A 24,697-nucleotide genomic window follows, 5' to 3' on the forward strand; every position below is an offset into this window, starting at 1 on the left:
CTGACTGCACCCAAAGCCTCCTCAACCTACATCACCCTACTTGACTTTACTAGTGCCCTTGTGGCTGAATGAGCACAAATCTCCACAACACAGTCCAAAATAAAATCTAGTGGAACATCTTCCCAGGTTATTATAAGAGCAAATAGGGACTACATATGGAATGGGATGTTTAAAAAGCACATATACATAGTGTTTTTAGAATCAGAAGTGGATTTTGGGTGTGGACAAAGTTTTTATTTTCAGTGTAGATAGATTAAGGATGTGAGAGGCTTAGCAATTTCATTTGAAGTCTTCCAAACTTGGCTATAAAACATTGGGTTAAGGCCTCCCAATTGAAATGCATTTGATTTAGATAAAAATGTACATGAGCCTTTTAATGATGTTTACAAGTTTGATACACAAGGAACATACAGGCCATGAGGCTTAAACCCAGTGCATATGCAGTAGACTCTAGAGCTACTTTTTTCCCCCCTCACTTATATGTCTAAAATATACCCTTTCTTGGTTATTTCAAAATGGCATATTCTGTAGTAAATAAAATCATGTTATTAAGTGTAAGGTACATGCATACATATGCACACACCTTGTCTTCCTTTTATCACTTCTAATTGGCTTCACCCATGTGAACCCACTGTGTGGATTCAGTAAAACAGCTGCCTTATCATGCTGTGCTCCTGTCCCCTCGTCTTCTCGCCTCTCCCCACCAGTCTCCTCCCTTCCCCTCTGGGGGTAATAGGAGATGAGGCAAGGGCAGCTGAATGCTGTAATGGTTGCCCCCGAGGTTATGCGTTCTTTTACACCATCTTTCGGATGAAAGGCTGGAACGCAATTTTCCCGAGAGAAAAATCTCTCCATAAAAGTGCCGCTTGGGATCACAGCGGCCGCACCTTCACTTCACCAGTCTGACCTCGCCTCCTCGACAGCACTGTAACTTTTCATTCAACTTCATGTTCCCTCCCACACACAGCAGGTTGAGCGAGTTGGCCTTTGCCTTATCCCTGCCGTCTGGTGCGTTTTTCGTGTAGGATATGTAGAGTCGAGAGATTTAAAAAAAACCCTCCAAATTATCCAAGTATATCCAAATTTAACTGTTTAGTCTGCACCAATAAGCATTATCATGCTTTTGCGTTAAAGAAAGAGGGTCTGAGGATATGAATAACCTCCACATGTAAACACAAGAGCACCGGCACAGAAAGACACACTCCTCCGTGTGATCCATGGATATTGTCCCTATGAGCAAATGGCACATTATGCTTTCAATGAATGATTTTAAATAATTGCCACTGCATCAGAATGAATGTAGCTATTTGAGACATGCGTTTAAATATAAAGGAATAACAAATTCCTTTCATGGTTTTTACTGTCTGAGAGTGAGTGTATGTGTATCAGGATTTTAAGTTAGAGTATAAAATTAAGTCTTCTTCTACTTCTTGAACTGGTGACATTAGGGAGAGAAAAGTAAGTTTGCAAAAAATCATTGTTCTCTAAGTCTTTCAGAGATAAGCAATGTTTCATTCAAATGGGTTAGCTAATGCAGGCATGAACAATTTATTATGCTCCATATGCACCCCACTACACATTAATTATAGGTCCTCAAAATCTTAAACATCTACAAGTTTTAAAGGGTTTTTAGCATGTGTTTATCACACAGTACTGATTTTTCATTTTTCTTTGTGTACAGACATAGTGCATGAAAACTTAAAGATGGGTTCTGATGGTGAGAGTGATCAGGCGTCAGGAACATCTTCAGATGAGGTTCAGTCACCCACTGGAGTGTGTCTCCGCACAAGGACACATCGTCGTATATCCATGGAGGTAAGATATTCCTTTTTGTATTTTTTATTTATAAGATGTTTATGAAAAAACATTAACATAGGAGAAAGTTACTCATATTCAAAGTTTGGTTACTCATAAGTGCTTAGGTTAATTTTCTGGCACAACTCATTCATCTTGCAAATTATCTACATGTAGATCTCTCTGCTGAGGTTTATAGATTTTTCTCAACCTGAGATGGGGATTTTTTTTAAATCCCCAGGTTTATTTTAATAAAGCAACACATTCTTTTGTGTTTTATAATTACTTCACAGAGAACAGTGGTAGGTTCTAATTCTCTAATTATTAAATTAACAACCACACCAAACCCTAGGTCTGTGACCCAAGTGTATAGACTCCTTACTTTGTACTAGACATACTTATAACATCTGTTTGCTGAGGTCCAAGCAGCTAGAAGCAGCTATGTTATACGGGCATGCACATTGTGTGGGTATTACCCTGAATAACCACAGATGGAGTGGAGATGTGTCAGAGCTGACAGTCTTTTTTTTTATCATTGGGTAGGTGGAGGGATTTCTCCGGTTTTACTCTTTCTTTTTTCTGCTTCTTTGCACCAATCTGTCACGCCCACTTCTCATGTTCTTCTTTTTTTGTTTCATTATTCTGCATCACTACATTTTTGTTCCTTTACAAGTATTTTTGGCCTTTTTGCATGTCGGTGTGGAAAGGCAGGGGTGTAAACCTAGGTCCAGCTTTGCATAAAATGAACATAATTGAGTCAACAAATAATCAATTATTGTATTATTTGAACATCTTTCTAGTTTAATTGACTAGTTGGTTTTCAGGAGCAAGTGCATGTGTTAGATGTATTTTTTTCCCCCCCTCTCCTTTTAGATTGTATAACTATACACCATTTATATACTGTAGCTTGGAATAAAACTGAAAATGGTAAATCATTTTACATATGTTAAAAAATGAAAATAAAAAAATTATGCACAGTTTTCACAATGGGAGAACACTCCATGTATTAGGTCAGAAAGAGAATAATAAAAGAAATGGATTTAAATTTATTTATGTTACTCCAATACACACAATTGTGCATGTGTTCACGTTATTAGGATGTGAATAAACGCCTGTCTCTGCCTGCTGATATTCGGATTCCTGATGGTTATCTGGAGAAACTGCAGCTGAGCAGCCCCCCCTTTGACCAGCCACTCAGCCGTCGATCACGCAGGGCCTCATTGGTGAGTGACATTCGTGTGAATTCCTTGCTATTGAGTTACAGCAGAAAAGGAAATGTATAATTTTTCCACATTGTAGATGACGTGACGGTTTACAAATAACCGAAAGAAATGTAAACAAAATGATTTTATTTATTTTTTGTTGTTTGACTCGTCCTGGTACATTTTGAAAGATTTTATTTCAAGAAAACAAACAACTGAACATTTGTGATGTTCTGTTTAAACTGGTTCGCTTGTAACCAAACACAACACATCGAGCCACAAGTTGCATAGCAACTTGCATCATACACTCTGGGGTATCTGCAAGAACAAGTCTCCTGTCTGGTATTAGGGCTTGTGATATGGCACGCCACCTTTAGAGTGTTTTTAAATGTTGACGGTGACACAGCCATGAGTCATGCATTCATTAATATCTGACGTCACTTGAGCCTCCTAGTGTTGTTGATGCCCTGTTTGTTGAATCCCCTTTAAATAATCCAGCTTGAACAACATAGTCTTAGTTTTTACCTGATTACCTCCCAGCTTTACAGTACCTGCTTTGTTAGACCAAATACATGTTTGGCAACCAGAAGTGTGGGAAGAAAATGAATGCATGTTTGAAATAGTGCTAAAACCAGTAAGTCAAGTGTTCTCTACCATAGGCAGAGGGTTTGTGTAGATTATTTGTTAAATATATTCTTGAGAGATAAGATGCAGGTTACTGGTAATTGTGTGTCTGTGTGTGTGTCTGTGTGTGTGTCTGTGTGTGTCTGTGTGTGTGTCTGTGTGTGTCTGTGTGTGTCTGTGTGTGTCTGTGTGTGTCTGTGTGTGTGTGTCTGTGTGTGTGTCTGTGTGTGTGTCTGTGTGTGTGTGTGATTTCATTCTGAATTAGACTAAAATGTCTGCTATTACTCACCATATTCAGTCAGTTATTATCGAATAATAGATGTTGCAAGAACTTCATAACATAAAAAAGGTCAATGTGAGTCATACCACAGTGTCAATGTCTGTGTACTCTCCTGTACACCTTCCAATTGGTTAGATTGAATATATGATCTGCTACAGTCAGTATAGAACTTATATGCCACAATATAATAAAACATTTTTGGGATGAATTCATAATTCTTTAACGCAAATATCTAATACATAGAACATATAGCATAGCTTTTTATAATGCATAGAGTTTTTGTGTAATTTATATTTCTTGCTATAATGTTTGCTAGAAGCTCATTTATAGTCAAACTTTCTGTTGTGTTTGTTTTCATTGCATTTGTACATGTGTTGTAATGCAGAACTGCCAGGTAAAAGTGACTATTTTGTTTATTCCAGGAAGAGTAACATAATTATCAAGAACATTGATGGGTATAGGAATCGGAAGAGAATTAACACGCCAAAACCAGTAACACCATCGTCTGTACAATTATGCAGTTTTACAGTGGAATCAAATCAAAGGCCGAATTAATAGCAGGAAAATTTTGGTCTGTTAGTTATAATTTTCTATTTGTGATTACACTCTTAGGTCTACAGTTTTAATCTTAATTGAAGTCCTAGCAATGTGCATGGAGAGAGTTAACACCAGGGTGAAAGTGATCAGCATGTTCTAGGCAGCTTAGTCCCTGTTCTCTCTCTCTCTCTCTCTCTCTCTCTCTCTCGCTCTCTCTCGCTCTCTCTCTCTCTGTTCTTTGTGTACCTAGCTGGTTTTGCATGTGAAAGACTCAGTTACTCTGGTGTCTGTGTTCTTTTGGCATCTACAGTTCTTGTCCATTATCTTGCTCTTTCGTTCCCACAGTGGTTATGAATATAACGGAAGAAAAAACCGAAGTGCGACTTTTATTGTTCTTGTTTATCTTCTAGCGCCCCCTGGTGCTTTTTATTGACTGGAGAATTATGCTGTTTGTTCGGCACATACCGTAGTTTATTTTCTTGTCAGTGAAGTGAAATTGGCTGCTGGTACCAGGGGCATTAAGTGCAGGTTAAACACATAGCTTTATGATAACGTCTGCTCAGCATGTGTAAGCTTGTTCTACAACAGGTACAGCATATTAATAACACATTCTATTTATTTTTAGTCAGAAATTGGCTTTGGCAAACTGGAGACCTACATCAAACTGGACAAGCTTGGAGAGGTGAGACTCAATTGCCTTTGTCTTCCATTGATGCTTTTATTTATGTTTTTAAAAATATTAAAAACTTTGAACTTAATATCTGTGAAACCCTACTTACTTTTTAGGCATTTATTTGTGTGATGATACCCGTATCCTACACATGCTTACATATTTTTGTACTCGATTGCTCTTATTCTTTGTACTTGTTTTAGGGAACATACGCCACCGTTTTCAAAGGCCGGAGCAAACTAACGGACAATTTGGTAGCTTTGAAAGAGATCCGGTTAGAGCACGAGGAAGGAGCACCTTGCACGGCTATTAGAGAGGGTAAAGAATCTTCTGCTTTTCATTGTGTTCTTTAAAGTCAGAATATGGTGAATTGATATAGAAATTCTTGAAAGGCTTTTGTATTAGGTTTTTTCTTTTGTAATCAGTTTTTAAACGAAATGTATTTAACATTTAAATTGCAGCTCACAATGTTGTAGGGATGATCTATGATTCAAAATAAATGATTTACCACCTTCTGACTTAAGAATTCACTTTTATAGTAGTTTTGCAGTTAATTTATTTTGTACTTATGACTTTCTTTTGCCTTGAACCTTGATGCGAATAAATCTTCTACATAAGCAATTTAATTATTTGTGGAATGCAAACCATCCATTTATTTTTACTTCACCAATTACAACAGGAAGCATTTACTTTTTCATTATGGAGTGTGCAAAATGTCCTATAGCTATTTTTGCCAATATGTGACTAAAAACAGCCTTAAATTAACTAATGTAAATATGTACCTCATGCCAGCATAACACATTACTGACTTTGAGCTAAATTAGGTGTTCAAAACTAGAGCACAATTCCTGCTCTAGAATACTGTGCAACATCGATCACACTGTGTCCCCATTAAAAAGGTTTAGTGCGTCATGCTCACTAGGTCTGTGACTATACTTACACTATGGTACCCTCCACCAAAGAGTAATACCAAAAGGAAAACTATTAAAATCACATGCATGAGCTTATAAGCTGTTTATGCACTCTGTATGAATGAATAAGGCAGAGGCAAACACTCAAAGGCTGTAATAATAATTACAATCATTAACAGTACATACTGCGCTGTACAGGTAAATTAATGCATTTTTTGTCTTCCCTCAGTATCATTACTGAAGGACCTAAAGCACGCCAACATTGTTACGCTTCACGATATCGTCCACACAGAAAAATCCCTCACACTTGTCTTTGAGTACCTGGTAAGATAACCACTTAACCCTTCATGCTAGAGCCTTATAAGAATGTTGCCCTGTTGAGTTTTCCTTGTTTTACAAGTGCCTTTGTTTTCCTCAGGATAAGGATCTAAAGCAGTACATGGATGACTGTGGGAACATTATGAGCATGCACAATGTTAAGGTACAAGCCCACACATGCACTTGTAAAAAGATAAAAACCTGCCTATGCACCACACTCCCTGTAAATGTGGATTACCGTGGAAGTAATGCAGGTAGCAACAAATGTTTTCTGTCTGAGAATTCAGCTTATTACTGAAGATAATTCTTATTTAAATAAGGCCATTTGCATAAATGATAATGGCTTTTCATTAAGATTTTCAGTTGGGTTTGTTTTTAAAGCTTGTTTCTGTTTGTCCTGGAAGCATATAACCAAGCTTTTATTTATGTTTTGGTTTTAGATTTTCCTGTTTCAGATCTTGCGAGGATTGGCATACTGCCACAGGCGTAAGGTTCTGCACAGAGACCTGAAGCCACAGAACCTACTCATTAATGAGAGAGGGGAGCTCAAGCTGGCAGACTTTGGTACATCACGTTCTTGTATTCAGGGCTTTAGAATACAAGTGTTTTCACTTGGATATATGTAAACAGTTTTTGAATGCAGTGGTTGTTGCATTTGAATTTGCTTTATCTTTTGTCCATATTACAGGTCTAGCCCGGGCCAAATCTGTCCCTACTAAGACCTACTCAAATGAAGTGGTAACTCTGTGGTACAGACCTCCCGATGTGCTGCTCGGCTCTTCTGAATACTCCACGCAGATCGACATGTGGTAAGTCTCTCTTTATATTTCAATGTTGAAGCTAACCATCATCATCTTATTATTATGTACAGGTATATTGTCTTTGGGATGCTAAATTACAGTTATGAAAGGCTTCATTTTTATTTCGGCCAAATGTTAATTAAGTTGTGCCGAAACTCTAATAACATAGCAAGGATGTTGTAAACACAATAGAAACCTTCATGAGCTCTGCATCTAGTATGATTAGGAAAATGTAAGTATTTCTGTTTGGTTCATATTGCATCTGTGCTGTAAAAGCTGGAGCCTGTGTTATTGGATCCATGACCCAAAAAAACAAAGAGTTGCTCATATTTTCCATGACTTTGTAAAAGGTGTATGTTTTAGGTTTTCACTTTTTGAGTATGTGACATATCTTGTTTGTCTGAATAGGGGGGTCGGATGTATATTCTATGAAATGGCTGCTGGTCGGCCACTCTTCCCAGGCTCCACAGTGGAGGATGAACTGCATCTTATCTTCAGGCTACTGGGTATGTACATATACGCACTCTGTGAAGGACATCACATTTCCATGGTGTTTAATAGGGCAACCAGTAGTCTTGAGGATGAAATACACACTTTGAATTGAGACATTACGATACCAAACATTTTTACTGCCAGACATTACGTGCTGCAGGTGGTGTTTACCCACTCATAAACAAACTGTGACATTATGAGATTGACAAAAAATTTGTTGACCTGGCAAACATAGGCCAGACATGCAGGTAGTAACCTTAGTGAACTTCAGTAATATAACGATATTGGGTGCTTATTATCAAAGTATACTCATTAACATTTTAGTTTATACAAAAACATTACTTAATGACTGCAACACAGGCATTTCTAACAGTGATACCATTAAAGCATATGGTGCCGTATTTTTACCAAATGTTGGCTAGCAACAGGGTTTTAGTTGTGCTTTATGGTGGTTTATTTTTGTCCTGTTTTGACCTAAATTGCTGTAGTTAGCAGCAGGCTGAGACACAGTGGCACATTCATATAAGGTCTCTAACAACCACACTTGAATTTTGTGGCATGGGTGCCTGCTCTTTTGGCTGCTAAAAGTGTAGCTGGTGTAAATTTAATAGCAGACAGAGTTATTTTCCCAAGTTTTGACTTGCTGGGTTCTAGATTAAAATAGCTCATCTCCATCATCAATTAACTTACTTACATAAATGCCTTTTAAATACAGGTTATATATTTGAAAAATCCAGGTCATGCTTACTAAACCTTTTTTAAAAAACAAAAGTATTTTATAGTGGACAGTAAATGGTGTTGAACGTGACACAAAATAAATTACAACCTGATACTTTATCGCTTGAACACTTTGTGCAATATTTTGGTGTTAAACCTTAGTCATATAAAATGTAAATAAAGACAGTCATATAAAGTCAGTTCCAGGGTCTTAAAATGTCTTTATTTAAGGTCAATGCTTCAAAAATGCAACTGTGTCCATCACCTTTTCAATATCAAATGAAAAGGCACACAGTATTTAGCCCATGAAAATGCTAAAATGCGCAGTATTTTTCATATACAAATAATCATCTGTTTTGTGTTATGGTGCAGCTACACTTAACTGTTGCATGTTCAATCATTTGGTAACAGATATTTTTGCTCCACACTTGGAAAAGAAAATAGCCAGTGCAGTGGGTGGTGATTGAGGGCTTTAATGATTAAACTAGTTCTTATGAATATTAAAAGTAATTGAATGTTGATATGTACTATGGATGTTGTGGTTTGTGTTGTAGGTACACCCACAGAAGACAACTGGCCAGGAATCACCTCTATCGAGGAATTCAAATCCTACAACTTTCCCAAATACAAACCACAGCCCTTCATCAATCATGCACCAAGGTACACTTGTCAGTTTTTTTGTGCATAAATGGTTAATTTTTATACTCCTTTACATTTTCTGACTTTACAGTTTATCATTACAAGAGTAATTACAAGAAAAAAGATGGTGCTAACAGGTGTTTGATACATCACGCTTTTGCTGTTGTTCTTTTGTGTCCATTATGTTCTTACCCAAGTACTTTATGATCATTAAGATTATTAATGGGCTTTTCCTGTTTATGCCAGTTGCAAAGGTGAATAAATCAAATTACGGGATGGCAGTTTGGTTTTCAAGTTGTGAAACTGCTTGCCAGTGTGTATCGAAGCTTTAGTTAAGCTTTCCTGTGTTGTCACTGCCCTTGTTTATCTTACCACTTGCTGCTAGTGACCATGACCTGTATGCGTATATGTGTATGTGCCAGTACAACAGGATATCCTGTGGAATTTTTCGAGGCTGTTCTTTTCCTTCCTCTCATTTGCCACTCTAATTTGTCACACCACTGGTGGTCACTACACTGAGCCTCACCCTTATCTTCCATTTCTCTGCTCCTCTCTCTTACTATGCCTTCTCACAGACTAGACAATGAAGGAATTGAGTTGTTGTTGTCATTTCTTAAGGTAAGCATTACTTTAGCTGTAAAACATACAAAGTAGTACACAGTTTGTGCCTCTTTATGATGTCATACGGCTGAACCTTGCCTTTGTCACTATTTCCTTTTTTCCTAGTACGAGTCCAAGAAGCGAATTTCTGCTGATGATTCAATGAAACACTCATACTTCAAGAGTCTGGGCATGCGTGTACACACACTGCCTGAGAGTAAGTCCAAAAAAAACCCCCCTGTTATAAAGATATACACACACACAAAAAAAAAAAAGATTGGACTATTTGTTTGGAAATGGCCCTATAATACTTCCCAGGTTGATGAGCAGCAATAAGATCTTTGCTGATGGTGTCCTGAAGTCTTTTATGGAGGTGGTCACCCTAATGATAAAGGGCATATGATTAGCAGAAACTGGCTGATATATATAGCCTCCTTTATCATATGAAAGCAGTGAAGATGTACGTGTTTTTCCACACGTGTTTTTTAATATGGCTTATTTTTATATTTAATTAAACATTTGTAATATGTCATGTGGTGTATTTACCTGTTAAAGGACCAGATGATATTTATTATGTCCTTATATAGGATTTAAAATGTACGTCTGCATATGTGTAAGATTTTCAATTGTTAACCTTGTGCTCTGAACCTACAGGTATATCTATATTTACACTGAAAGAGGTGCAACTACAGAGAGATCCTGGCTACAGGAATGCCTCGTATCCAGAGACAGGTGTGTGTGTGTGTGTGTGTGTGTGTGTGTGTGTGTGTGTGTGTGTGTGTGTGTGTGTGTGTGTGTGTGTGTGTCCATATATCTGCAGGCAGAGTTTCATGCAAGGGAGCTGCGCAAAATGTTTTTGCAAGAAATTAAGATGCCAAACTAATTATGCACTCATACTCTTTTTTTTTTTTTTTTTTGGGTTGGTTTTAACAGTTGATTTGTTTAAAACTTATATAATTATACTGCATAGACAATATGTTTTGATTACGTTTGGGGTTTTTGGTTGATATACACCTCTTAAATTTGACTTCGGGCTGATGAGGAGATTTAAACAGATTTTGGTTAATAGTTGAAAATACTTTGCATTTAATGTTTCTCTACAATTCTGCACTTTTTGGGTGAGACAATAATTTAGCAATCCTGGCAAATAATGTATGCACACATGCATTATAAATTTCATTATATTATCTTATTATAATGACAATGGTAATTATGTATAAAATAAGATGAAATGAGAAGTAATACATAATGATAAATTGATGTCATCGAGTTGAACTGTGTGTTTTTGTCCAGCAGGGGGAGCCCAATTGGTTTTTTTTTTTTTTTAATGAACACTCAGAACTAAAATACAGTATGTAGGCTTTAAGGAAGAGCTTTTTTGTAATTTGGAATGAACTTTTGTATTGTTTAATGTAGATTTAAGCTGCAGCGAGTCATTGATTCCATCTCTTTCTGTCTTTTCAGGAAACAACAAGAACAGAAGGCAGAGTATGCTATTCTAAGCACTGGCTCTGACAGACAAACAAACTTGCACAAGCATATACACACAAACGTGTGCGCACACATACATACATACATACATACATACATACATACACACACATTCACACACACACGCACACAGTGGATCAGGATGATGGCGTTTGCTCAGCAACTGTCTTGTACAGACTAACAGACTAGCCTCCCTACCCTCTTTAGTCAGTGTGTGTGTGTGTGTGTGTGAGAATGGTGGGTAAGAGGGACTGACAAGTCCAGCTCTTTTCCATTCTCCAGTGTCCAGCATGCAGCCAGTCCCAGTGATAAAACACAGCGAAGCCCCTGCCCCATTCCCGCTTCCTCAATGCAACACATCAGAGATTAGACTGTGAGAGGGAAGCGTGTATATACAGTATGTGTGTATGTGTGTATTTATTGAAAAGGTCGTTGGGCTTTTTTGCTGCTAATCAACTACTGTCTCCTTGTAACCTTCCCAACTCTCAGGCAGCCTATCTGGTTGCGGACACATCAGTACTGCCGTCAAGGATTTCATTTTATAAAAATAGTTTATTGTATTTCTGAATATAATTATGTTAATAATGTTTATATTGCAAATGTCATGTTTGTTGTTGGACACATTTTGAATTGCATCCTTTTTTGGCATGGTTATTGTAAAAAAAAAAAAACTATAGTTCCTACACACTTTGTAGAAGCTGTACAAAAATTCCTCACTCCCATTCCAATCTCCAAAGCTCACTTCGAAATTTCAGATGACCCAGAGCCTAGAGCAGAGACCCTCCTCCTCGTTGTCAGTGAGCCGTGGAAGCAGCAAGTGTGTAGCTTGTTCAGGGAGACAAACTCACTGGTGTTCAGGCTGGTGAGAGGCCACTAAACTGCTTTTAGATATGATTGAACCAAACCCGCCCGTTAGTGTGGTGAAGCAAGCCGTGATGTGGGGGTGAAGGACCAAGCTGTGAGAGGGGAATGAAAACCACTGGACCAGCAGTAATCACATGATCTTTGCAGAATTGACTGAAGACATTCCTCTTTAAGGGCATGTTCTCCTGTAGTGTCATTCTACTTATACTTTTCTTTAGTGAAATTCTTCTGCCTGGACTGAAGTGCTTGTATGATTATTTTTTTTTTTCCTTTTAAGAGCAACTTATTCTAATGCATCATCAGTGATTGTACAGACGTGAGTCATGCCGGATCTCTGTAGCATTTGTGTGTGTACATGCAAGAGAGCGAGTGTGTGTGTGTGTGTGTGTGTGTGTGTGTGTGTGTGTGTGTGAGAGAATGAGTGTGAGAGATCAGGGAGCTCAGACTGTACAGCAACTTGTTGCACCGTTCTCATAGGTTTTCTGAAGATGCATTAGTTTCATTAACAGTATTAAAAAGATTTTTTTTTTCTGTTACATTTTGATTTGTCTGTGAATAATAGTATAACAGTGTGGCATGTTGGAGTCCAACAGTCTCACAATCATTCTTGAAATTTGTTTATTTTGAAAAAGAAAAAAAAAGTGTGAAAAATACAGGAACACGAACGTGGCTGTGTCGGACCAATACCTTCCCCTCCAATATTTGTACACATGAAGAAAAGATTTCAGAGAGCAGTTTTAGATTAAACAGGCTATGTTGTTTTTTGAACTGACATCTCTGTTGATTAATATTGTAATTTTACAGTTGATAGTGACTGGAGAAGCGTGTGTATAGATGCATGGAATGCCTGGTGTCTTGTAAACCTCGCCTCTGTGGAATACTGATGCTCTCAGTTGAATCTCAGCTGAATTGACCATTTAACTCTTTCTACTGCAGATATTTATTTCTCTTGATCAGTGAAGTAAACATGGTCTGTTTCCTACATAATTCTCTCCTGTCTTTTCTGTGTATACTTGATTTATGGGTGTTGTCTAAGCTGGCCTTTTTTATGTTAAAAATGTAACAAATTTCAAGCAGGCCATTGCACAGCATTCAATGCTTTCCTTTTATTGAAAACAGGCACAAATCTTCAACTCTTAGAAAGCAAAAAAATATAAAATTAATATGAGAATACATTTTCTTTTCAGTTCCGTAATGAAAAAATAACAAAGCTATTACAAAGCTTTTCTTTCCAATAGGATGATGGAATTCGTCTATTACAAAACATCTTGTTTGAATTTTTAAAAGCAGGAAAATAATACATATACACATTCTTACACAGAAAAAAGGCACAGCCGGTAGTTTAAAGCACAGTGCATACAATACAATAATATACAATTACAGACAAATTAAACAGAAAACCTGATTCACAGCCTCAGAAGGAGATTACAAACCAAAAACAAACAACAAACAAAACTTTTAAGAAGCTCTCTGTAATATGGGTTGTAATAAGTATGCTATGTTCAGCTTTTCAGTAGGAGCTTCACTGATTAAACTCACTGGACATTAAAATAGAACTGAGAGATGAACATTCTAATAAAAGCACCAACACTGGAGGCAGTCAATGTTTTCATCATTTGACTGTGAATTTAAAAACGATATTTGATTCCACAGCCATGTCAATTAGAATGACATGAGCACTTCTTCAATTGTATATATGCAAGATGAACATTGTTCACCTCCAAGTGCTTTCAGCTGCCTTTTGCCATTGCCTTAGCAGCAGGTCAAAATAATATGAGGGAGGAGGCATGTGTTAGCCTGTGCCATATCACCCAGCAGAATTAGCTTGTGGGTGGAAATCTATGATGACTACAATTGGAAGAAAAAATTATGATTCTGGTTAGGCACGTGTTGTCTGGAATTCAACGGTATCTTTGGTCCTTGCCAAATTTGGGGGTGTGGGGGCAATATACAGATTAGGACTATGTGTAATGTGTGTTAAATTGTGTGTTTATTATGGTCCAGCGTTGCTTTATGTGTGTCTCGTGAAAACATGACCTTAAAGAAAAATGTTGAGACTCTGATCGGATGATCCATTCTAAGACTGAGATTTTCCAACGGCTCACTGGTGCCATTTTGCTTTCTTTGGCACAGTAATACTACCACATGAGCATATCGGTGTACAGCCCGAGTTTCGGTCTATTAATGTTTTTTAAAAAAATGAAATTTGTTCTCCTTAGAATGTTGTGTGGTTATTTTTGTGGGAACTATAACCACAGGAAGATGTAGTGCAACCTCGACTTTTTAGCAAGTATTATTGTATGTGTTTGTTTTTATGGATGAGAGCTTGAAATCAGGATTTTGGAGTGCTAGATGAGAGGAGAAGTGAGGAAGAGTCCAGGTTGGGGAGAGGCACGGGGAGAGGCCCGTTCAGCAGAGTAGGAAACTGTGGAGAGGAATGAACAATTACATCATCAGCTCAGCAATACACAAAATGAAATTGCCTGTACACCTACACTGCTATCTATACTGATTATATATAATGTATTTGTAAATGGGTTAGAAAACTCTTTTAAACACTACACAATTAAACAACTCAGACTATAGGCTTGCTCTGAATTAAACACTCTCTCACACACACACACACACACGTACGTCTATAGCCAGCCCCTCATGACCACTAATGCATCATGGTAATGCTAGGAGAGGAACTTCCTGTTATGAGAGAGTTGAGCATACACACAGTCAGTCTTTTTCAGTTATCACCCCCTCCCTACTTCAACAGGAAGCTCCCCCCCCACCCCCCATATCCAGAGTGGAGAGGAAACATCTGTAGCTTATTTCCAAAATGCATACACACATACTGATACACAAGTAAATCCTTTTGCCAGAGTGACCTTAGATAAGTGGAAGAATCACTAAGAATTAAAGAGGTCTGAAGAGAAAAAAAAAACAACAACCAAAATCTAGAAAAGCACCTAACGAGTGAGCTTTAAAACAATCATGCAACAGGCAGAAATATCCTTATGCCATTGCCTAGGGAAGTGGGAGTATGTGCGTGTGTGGTACAGTGTGGCGGAAGTGCATATTTTTAACTGTTGCACACATTGTCAAGAAGGTTGCCTCGGTTACCTGATCTGCTTCCTGTTGTGCTGTTTGCAGTAGAGCCACACCCAACCCCTCACAAAGCAACACGTCCATATATACACACACACACGCACATGCACACCTACGCACACACTATGCAGACAGTGTCCCTTGAGCCAGAACAGGAAGTATCCACAGGATTTCCCCTCTCCCTCACATGAGCAGTGAAACACGACACCAAACAGAAACACGCACTCCCTTAGCAAAAGTACACGAAATGCGCCACACACACTGATCCTCATGCACACGGTTAAATGCTCAAATACATACTCATCTTTTTATTCAGATATTCATCCCAGTGCTTACAATTGGAAACAGAGATAATTGTCTCTTCCAAATAAATGTGTTACCATACTTTCAAACACAGAATCACCAGCATGTCACACACACACACACACACACACACACACACACACACACACACACACACACACACACACACACACACACACAAAAGTAGTACTTTTTCAGATTTCCCTTCAAATGTGCATGATTCTTAGACATTCATGAGTGTGTTGCAAGTGTCTGTACCTGGAAGAGGGATCCGTGCCCCTGTAGCCGTGCTGGGCTGAGAGGAGCAACAGGACTCAGACTGCTCCAGAAATGAATGGAGGAGAGAAGAGGGCTTGGAGCCAGCAGCAAACCCGAGGGAGTCTACAGGCAAGAAGTAGAAACACACAAATACACACAGACAGGGTCAGTGAGGGAAGATTCAACTTCTGATTAGACATATGTAAAATGTCACACTGTGGGCTCAGGGTGTGTGGGCGTGCGTGTGGTTCTTGTTTTTTTGGTGAGAGGGGAAGTGTTGCTTAGGATCAAAGTCCATGTTTCACACTTTCTCTACAAGCTGTAATGAAGTGAGGTATGAACTGCACATGATCACTGCACTACAGCTACAATTAAAGTGTCAAATACCATTTAGCATCAGGGTCACTGTGTTACATAAAAAGAAAATACCATATTACCCAAGTGGCATTAGTGTAATTTCAAGGACCGTTCAAATAGATTGTCCTAATATATTACTGTATGTGACGCAGTTTACTACTTGAACACTGTCCAGTCTTGGAGTCAGGATTTTCATTTTGAAGCTATTTCTATTTACTTCGCTGTACTTGGTGAATTCATCACTGAATAATACACCCTAACATAAGTAATCAAATAAAAGGTTCAGGAGTTTAGGAGGATATCGTTAGATTGTTTTATGATTACCTTTTAAGAAATACAACTTTTGAATTTAACTGTACTATTTGTAATGAGAGAGAAATAAGGAAAATGAATGTGTTGCTCTTTAGAGGTCAGAGACCTTGGATTACCAGCTTCCGGCCATTGAGAGACACATGAAATCAATTTCAACACTCTCTCTCTCCCTGTCCTGTGTCACTGCTCTGTAGTGGGCAGGATTACAGGCATATGGCTTCACTTATAGACCTCCCTCCTCCCTCCCTCCCTCTCTCTTTTTCTCCAATTCTCTTCCTGTCTCACTCTTTTTTGTTGTTAAAACTCTGCCTACTGCTTACCTATTTTCCCTAAAACGCCTTAACTTTGTTATGAGGGTAAACATTCACACAGAGGAAACTTGTGTGCAAGTTGTGTGTACGTGAGGGTGTGTGTTACCTGTGCAGTAAAGAAGGCTGGTGTGAGGGACCCTGAGGGCAATGCAGGGCTGTTAAGGGCAATGGAACCCAGGTCACTTCCTGAAAGCAGTATGGAAGGAGCTGAGATTTCTAGACCTTTGGGTTTTCGAGCTTTTGGAGGTAGTCCATTGGTACTACTTCTTCTCTCGAGGGGCGAGGCTTGCACGTGGGCTCGCTCCCTGTGGCCAGATGATAAATTGAGAGGCTGAGCGTTCTGCTCTGATTCGTCCAGCCGAGCGTCTGGGCTTAGCCTCCGTGAGAAGGATGGGCTATGAGATGGGGACGATGAACGAGAGGAATTAGGGGAGGCTTTTGAGCTGAAGAAAACCTCTGATGAGGTAGGGGCAGGAGAGGAGGGGAGGGGCACAACTTTCTCTGACCGATTTGTGACAAACCTGATCACGGTTGGTCCTTCTTCCCCTCGTTCCACCCCTCTCCGTTTTTCTACTTTGACTGGATGCAGCATTGGAGGCGGGCCTTGGAGCGAGCTAACAGTAAAAGATGAGTACAGGCCAGAGTTAAGATATTCATTTCTGCCAGCAGGGCTTCTCAACGATGACAGAGAGAGTTTTGGAGACTCTTCCCCCTCTCCTCCATCAGACTCGGCCTCTTGTAACATAATGCTGCCCCCTTCTCGGCCAAGCTCCACAGACTGGGGATCCATTTTCAATATGTCAGGAAAAGAGACAAACTTGTACACAAACTTCTGACCAATCACCTTCTTTATAATGTTCTGCAGGAGAAAAGATAAAACAACAGTAAATAGACCATGAATTATATTTTTATTGTGTGCAGGATTTATTAGTATTTAACAGATTGGTATATTGACTTGAATGAATTACATAATTACATACATTTTGGTTAATAATTGCTTAAACATTTTGCCTGTTTCCTAAATGAATACAGGCTTCACATGTAAAGCATAAAAACATTTAAAACTATTTTATACTATTGAGTATGCATTTTCATAACTTGCACAGACTATAGCATCTATACCAATGAATTCATATCCAGAAACTGCCATATCTTTGTCAGGGCCTGTGCCTGAGTTGGCAATACACATTCACACCTAGTGGGAATTTAGAGACACTAGTTCACATACTGGCATTTTTGGGGACTTGGGAGGAAAATTGAGAACCTGGATCAAACCCATACAACAATGTGTGAAATTCTGCACAGACAGTGACCTGAGTTCAGGATCACATTGGGTATTCTAGCTTTGAGGCAGCAACACTCTCCAGTGTTCCACACATACTTACTGTAAATTCTAATTTTAAATATTAATACAAAACAACCTGGTGCCTAAAGAATACCTTCATACATAAAGAGAAATAGAAACTAGAAATACTGGATTATAATGTATATTGTAAAAGACAGTGCTGTTTTCACTTTAAAATAAAGATTTATTTCTAGTCTGTGTGTTACCTTATCATAGTAGTAGCGCAGAGCTCGGCTCAGTTTATCGTAATTCATATTAGTTTTGTTCTTCCGCAAACCCCACAATTTGGCCACCTCCTCAGACTTGAGCAGCTTGAACTCGCCATCATTTGACGTCCAGCAGATCAGGTGCTTATGGCTCTGGTCCAGCAACAACTGCAACAGGAACTGCCACAACGTGATGGCACTCTCCATATCTGCTACACACACAGCAGTAAGAAAGTGAAATTAACCTTGAAAGCATCTTTAACTTCTGCATTTTCTTCTACAACTAAATCAATTATTGGAGCATATGCTTTGATTTGAAGGACAGAGCTCTGTGTAAGCAGGTAAATGAACATTTCCAGTCAGCACACACCCAAAATGTTATACTATACCTGAACTTCCTTTTGGCTTAATTTATCAGAAGTAAACTACACCGTGTGTATTTGTTAGGTAAGAACAGATGTGAGGTTTTATGAAATTACAGAGTTCATTAGGTTTACTCACTGTAGCATGGCCTGTGTGTGTGTGTGTGTGTGTGTGTGTGTGTGTGTGTGTGTGTGTGTGTGTGTGTGTGTGTCTCTTTTTTCCTACATATTTCCTGATAGCAGGCATGACTGCATATAACTCAGTCCTGTTACACAATTTAAATCTATCAGGAATATCCAGAAGGTTGATTTACTCTTTGTGTCTGTGTGGATTTGTTGTCTAAAGGTGCTGCTCAGTGAAACAACTGTTGATAGTTCAAGGATTTTTTATATTAGGGAAACCTTAACAGAAGATCTACCGTAGGTATGAGTGAGCCTTTTTCACTACTACTTTTTTTGCTCAGGAAATAAATTCCACAAAAACATTTGCAACAACTAAAAGCAAAAAGTTTTCTGAACAAAATCACCAGGCTTTTCCCTCCCTCTAACTCAGCAAGCATTTCCTGTTCTGTTGCATATTAACAAACCGGCTAATAAACGACAACAGGCGAGCAACCAGGAAAGCTGTGCTGATCTAGGGACAGCTTTGATTTGCTGTAAACAAGCATGTGTGCTTAACCACTTCTCTGAGATCAGTCAGTAGTATGTGAAGAATTCTCTGAGAAGGAAAAAGAGTGTAAAAGCTAGAAAGCACCACATTAAGGCCAAATGTTTACAGTCAGGAAAGAAGGCCAAGGTAAATATAGCATTTGTTGGATTCAGGAGGGTGGCAAAGGGTGTGGTGTAGATGGGAAAAGAAAAAGAAAAAGGTGCAAAGAGAAGAAGTAGGAGGTACAAGAAGTGTAAGGTGAGTGGAAAAAAAGTGTAGAAAAAAAGGTGAGCAACAAGGATTAAAGAGATAAAATGAAATAAAATGGGCTGATTAGGGTGTAAGAAGATATCTCCATTACAATAATTTGTATGCCTCTAAAGTAGCTAGAAGAAAAAACTAGCAGAAAAAGGATAAACTCCAGAATTTTATACAAAACATTCACACAGACTGAAATCCCTGGCAAGCAGGACAACACAAAGATAAGAACTGTAAAGCACTTCATCTTTTCTGAATAATTTAGAAATCCTGAGCCGACACACAGCACTGCTTTTCTTGCAGAGTCCGAGACAGGACAGAGACTGTAATCGCACTCCACAGGAAGTCTACAGCTTCAAAACAGCTCAAATTCAAACCAGATTACAACTCCCTGAATGCCTCACTGCTTCACACACGGTGTTACATAGAATATAGAGCATGTTTTCACAGTCAACATAGCATCACTAACATTACAAATGAACCACACTTTCCATATCAGAAACATTTGTATGAAGATCTATAGAAAGCCTTGGCCAGACATGCAGTGTGAGCGAGACATTCAGTGGCAGAAGAGGCTCAGTGCTTCACTCTGATTTAGTGTCTCACCGGAGAGAACATTAGCTGCTTTGTTCAAGCAGCAAACTAACTCAGGGCACACTGCCTGACATAGACTACACCATCAGAAAGGAGAGGCTAAAGTATATCTAATCCTGCCGTGTGCCTCTAAAAACACTAGAGGCCTTAAATGAGCAGTTTGTCACTTTTAGACCCCTCTGCTCACTGAGACAAGGTGTCCCCCAATCCCTTCAACTGACCCCATCTACTCCTTTTACAGCACATATTTCTTTTCAAAGGCACAACTGAACAGTTTTGTTCTAGTTAAAGTGGGCCAGAAAAATATCAACACCAGCATGAAATATATAAACAAAGATTTGCATTTATTATTGAATTTTCCTAAGGTGTCTACATTTGCTATTATTACATTTCCATGAAGCTTTTCAGTCATCCTAATCGTGACAAATGTTCAGTAGTAGTAGCTCCAAGAACGTCTTGGCAACTGGGTTTACTAGATTGAGATTATGACTGATGAAGCCTTTTAGATGGTCTCTAAAACACACAAATACAGTTCCTTAACTAGAACAAATGTCACCCTGTCAAGACCTACAACCACAAGATGTAATTTTGGGCCTAGTAACTCTTATTAAAATTAACATATTGCAGATTTAAACTTGTGAAAACCAAATTCATGTCAGTAAGATTTACTATTGGATTCTCTAGGATTTGCCCTTTAAATGCAGAACAGATTATAATGTACATTTGGATGCTGGATGGACCATGATGCCATGAGGTGTAGAACAAAGATATGATTGGAATGGCTTGGAATGGTTAGAAAGGATGAAAAAAAAGACTGCAAAGTAGAATCAAAAAATTGGACTAAAAAGAAGTTACCTATTTAGGGTAGAAACTGCATGTGATTGACAGCTCTAATAAAAGAGCCAGATTAGAAATTAAATGCAATGAATGTAGTATCATTTTGTGAATGTGAGATCTTTGTGTAAGCACAATACAGTAAACTAGCGATTAGTTAAAGGTACAGTTTACACTCTATGATAGCGTTTTTGGACCTGAAATGCTTATTTAATTCAATGACATATTAAAATGTAATGAAAATGATTATTGTCTTTATTTAAGACTTTTGCTCAATTTTTATTTCATTCCATATTTTCTTTCCATTCCTCAAGCTTCAGTCAAAACAGAGCTTTTTAGAGCTCTCTTGCTGCCTAACATGCCATCTATACTACAACTTTACTACAGAGTAATTGGGATAGTCATTAGGAATCGAAATACTGGTTTGCATTGCATCTGCAGTCGACCTCATTAACAAGCAAGGCCTTTAAATATTACAAACTACACTTTTAAAATATTTTTCTTTGTTAATCTATTTCTACCATTCCCCCCCATGCAGCGCTTCATCTAAAGAGATTGCTGGCTCAGACAGGTCGTTGTAAACGCCAACCCACTCTGTCTGACAGTTACAAGCACTAGAGGGCATGATGTAACTCTAGTTCAATCTACTGTCCTAGGACTGAAACTGCCACACACGTGCATGAATGACGAGGTACATTGCAATGAGTAGAGAGAAGAGACTAATTATATGACAGGGAGACGGAGAGCAGGGAAAGAGAGAGAAAGTAAGCCGGGCATAGAAACAGGCTGTCTGACTCACTATCTCTGACAGTTTTATTGGCACTGAGGGACTTCTTGATTGCCTTATTTTGGGAAAATCCTGTTTCTGACATGTTTTTGTCTCACCCATGCTAACTAACATTCCCAGTGTTTCACCTCCAGCACACATTTCTGCAAAATGCCCCCAAGAAATTCAGCAGTATTGAGATATTTACAGGGATTCAGATATGAGGTGGGCTTTACATGCTGAAGCTTTACCACACTGATTGGTTTGGATGCTCTCCTCTATTACAGGGTATGTGAAAGTTTTCGTTAAAATTCTAAACTTAGAGACCACAGAGAGCGTGAGTAATAGTGACACACTCATATGCCGATGTAGTCCAGGATGCTTGTACTGTGACAAAGGAGAATGTGGTCAGGAAGAGCTCATAGTCTGCCAAGATATACTGGAGTTGTTTGCCAGGAGGTTAAAGACACATATACAAAATTGTTCCCATTTATTAGTAGACTACCATACATTTGCATATAATTAAAGTTTTACCTTTTCCATCTGCTGCTGTTTGTAGTCCCTTGTGATGCTAAACCCTCAATTCAATTGAGACATCGTTTTCTCTCCAACACCGACCGCCCTGTTGTAAACCTCAAATGAAGCAAAATAAAATAGTTTCCTGCTCTAGCATCCTCCGAGTCAAACATTTGGGTTGAGCAACCGTAAAACTGTCCGAATCAGGACTTCCTCCAATTCTCCTTTGAAAGGCGTCTTCCTGGGAATGCTGTTCCCAAACTGAAAGGTAGGAATTCCTGCTGCAGGGAGCCAGCCGGAAACATGGGGACAGTGGGACTGCACAGACATATGGCACAAATGGAAGATTTCCCTTTTCCTTTCTGGGCAGCAGCTACATCTATTGTTGGGCAAAAGATTCAGCCACACATGCAAGTTCATAACAAACATGACAAAGAAATTACTACTGTTGAACTGGCATTGCTAAATTCTTCTTTTAATACATAAACGTAAATCATCCATGGCCATAGTTAAAAGATAATGGAAATAATTTTGGATAGATAATTAAATGCCAGTAATGCAGTTTTTTTCCAGTGTTGGGACACCGAAGATTATGTAGAGGAAAATGTCTGGAAGTAAGCAACTCCCAAGTTCAAATGCTTCACCCCACTCCCTTTTATACGCTCAGCAGAGTCCAAGTAGTAAATGGGGAATGCAAGTTAAGAAAGAAAACACAAGCAACAGACACAACCAGTAGACAATAAAGCATGCACATTCACATTTCCCCTTTTTTTAACCTGGGATGAGCATACACATCATGTGGTACATCCAGGATGTGGACACTGAATGCTCAAGTAAAACAAAAACCCCAATTATTTGGGAAAAGGTCTATACAGCTTTTATATATTCATATAGGTGTAGTAACATCTAGAAACCCCAATGTTTGGCTTTAATGAGTGTGTGCACAAAACAGTTTATAGGAGCCAAACTCTATGCCTGTTCTTCAGCCACAGTGCGAACGGAAACCCGTAATAAGATTAGTTGCTGTGTGCAGACATGACTGAGCCATGACTAAACGTGCGCCTCTTCCTGCTCACAGTGGAAAAATTCACCAGGCTCCACCAAGAGAGAGCCATACAGAACACTTTTTACACAGCACTCTTCAAGAACACTTCTGGAAGAGTATTCTGTGACCCAGTGCAGTTCAGCACACCTACAAACTACACCTTGAACCAGGTGTGAGAGCAGGGAAATCAGACTGCAACTGGCCATCTCTGATACATAACCTGAAACCTCCAATCAGGTGTGCCATCCAGTCAGGTGTGCCATCCAGTCAGGTGTGCCAGAGCCACCACTATGTCAGAGTGAAATTACACTGACCAAAGAACAAGTGTGCACGAAGAGTGACCCAGACAGTCAGATGAAGCAAGGGAAAGGCAGATCGGCCGTACAGCGCACTGAAGTTTCTTTGTTGGTCCTGGTGACTCATTTTCAAGACGCTGTTCGGTTGCCAGTTTCTATCCGGAAGCGCATGGCAATTAGTCTGCCGCTGCTGCTGCTGCTGTTTCCAGACAAACCAGAAACTCCGCTGGTGCTGTTAAAGAGCCAGACGTACTTTTCTGGCTTCTGCTTTCCTTCAGTGGCCTTAAAGCCTTGAGGAAAATATGAGCACAGAAACTCGTACTCTCGCTATTTTTTTTATGCGTACAACAGATAATGGTCGGACACGGCGCTCTTACTGTCAGTGTACAAACAGGCGCGCACGCACACACGCGCACGCACGCGCAAGCTCGTCTTTTAAACAACTCACACACACTGCTACATAGTTAATATTGACACAACACACAGTACAGAACATTTGCACTTATCCGAAAGCGTTCAACGTTTTCTGAGTTTCTCGCACTCGAGTGCACTCACTTTTGTGTGCTCTACAAAAACAAACAACAACAAAAAAAGATGATGTGAAAATGATTTCATTAGAATCGTCAAGGTGAAGATGTGTGTGAAAAGCAGTGTGCCACATACCCGTGTGAGAAGGATGGCTTGGGGTTTTATCCGTCCTTTGAATGTGTTAGAAAGAATTCCGTAAAATGCCCTGTTTTTCCATGCTGTCGGTCTCGGCAGCGAAGTCCGACTGTAATGGGATCCTGAGTGTTTCTCTCTCTCTCTCTCTCTCTCTCTCTCTCTCTCAGAGCAGGAAGTTGGGGCAGGCAGACAGAGAGCCGGCTCACTTCCTCTCCCACTCTGTTCCCCAGGCACTCGGCCGTCTGTGTAAACACGCTTTTCCTCCTCTCTCCTCGCGCCCGGCCCACCGAGGGGCAACACACACACACACACACACACACACACACACACACACACACACACACACACACACACACAGAGCAATATTGTAACCCGAATCTGTGCCCGTAACCGCTGCTCCGACTGACGTCACCACCTTCCTGCCAGGACCACTGGGAGGAGCCCGTGTTCCTTCCTTCGCGCGCGCGCGCGCGGTGTGCGTGTGTGTGTGTGTTTTCTTTATTTCTCCGACTGTATCAAGAAGGAGCCTGATGCATAAAAATAAATGCAGTTTATGTCTTTGGGATATAAAAATCTTTGACATAAAT

At 39.3% G+C, this 24,697-nt stretch overlaps 2 protein-coding genes across 6 annotated transcripts in view; one reads left to right on the forward strand and one right to left on the reverse strand.

The window, feature by feature from the left end:
* The window catches only part of cdk17 (cyclin-dependent kinase 17), a 44,594-nt gene extending 31,671 nt beyond the window's left edge, over nucleotides 1-12,923 (forward strand). For both annotated transcript variants that reach the window (XM_046873263.1, XM_046873261.1), the window contains 14 exons: nucleotides 1,682-1,815; nucleotides 2,892-3,017; nucleotides 5,063-5,119; nucleotides 5,311-5,425; nucleotides 6,248-6,342; nucleotides 6,437-6,499; nucleotides 6,777-6,900; nucleotides 7,025-7,145; nucleotides 7,545-7,642; nucleotides 8,900-9,005; nucleotides 9,560-9,602; nucleotides 9,711-9,801; nucleotides 10,239-10,316; nucleotides 11,049-12,923. In XM_046873263.1, the coding sequence (XP_046729219.1) occupies nucleotides 1,682-1,815; nucleotides 2,892-3,017; nucleotides 5,063-5,119; nucleotides 5,311-5,425; nucleotides 6,248-6,342; nucleotides 6,437-6,499; nucleotides 6,777-6,900; nucleotides 7,025-7,145; nucleotides 7,545-7,642; nucleotides 8,900-9,005; nucleotides 9,560-9,602; nucleotides 9,711-9,801; nucleotides 10,239-10,316; nucleotides 11,049-11,086 (1,289 nt within the window). In that variant the 3' untranslated portion in view covers nucleotides 11,087-12,923. The remainder of the gene's footprint in view (nucleotides 1-1,681; nucleotides 1,816-2,891; nucleotides 3,018-5,062; nucleotides 5,120-5,310; nucleotides 5,426-6,247; nucleotides 6,343-6,436; nucleotides 6,500-6,776; nucleotides 6,901-7,024; nucleotides 7,146-7,544; nucleotides 7,643-8,899; nucleotides 9,006-9,559; nucleotides 9,603-9,710; nucleotides 9,802-10,238; nucleotides 10,317-11,048) is intronic.
* Nucleotides 12,924-13,025: 102 nt separating this feature from the next.
* On the reverse strand, nucleotides 13,026-24,502 carry elk3 (ETS transcription factor ELK3). 4 transcript variants are annotated; one of them, XM_046873265.1, is made up of 5 exons: nucleotides 24,111-24,502; nucleotides 18,128-18,336; nucleotides 16,683-17,435; nucleotides 15,597-15,719; nucleotides 13,026-14,364 (listed from the first exon to the last, which is right to left on the reverse strand). In XM_046873265.1, the coding sequence occupies exons 2-5, from the start codon at nucleotides 18,332-18,334 to the stop codon at nucleotides 14,272-14,274; spliced, it is 1,176 nt and encodes a 391-aa protein (XP_046729221.1). In that variant the 5' UTR covers nucleotides 18,335-18,336; nucleotides 24,111-24,502; the 3' UTR covers nucleotides 13,026-14,271. The 4 variants fall into 4 exon arrangements, with proteins under 4 accessions (XP_046729221.1, XP_046729220.1, XP_046729222.1 ...); XM_046873264.1 differs by having other exon boundaries at nucleotides 18,128-18,339; XM_046873266.1 differs by lacking the exon at nucleotides 24,111-24,502 and adding an exon at nucleotides 22,125-22,485.
* Between the last annotated feature and the right edge of the window lie 195 nt (nucleotides 24,503-24,697).

This window comes from Silurus meridionalis, chromosome 18, assembly GCF_014805685.1.
Source record: "Silurus meridionalis isolate SWU-2019-XX chromosome 18, ASM1480568v1, whole genome shotgun sequence".
Lineage (NCBI taxonomy): Eukaryota > Metazoa > Chordata > Actinopteri > Siluriformes > Siluridae > Silurus > Silurus meridionalis.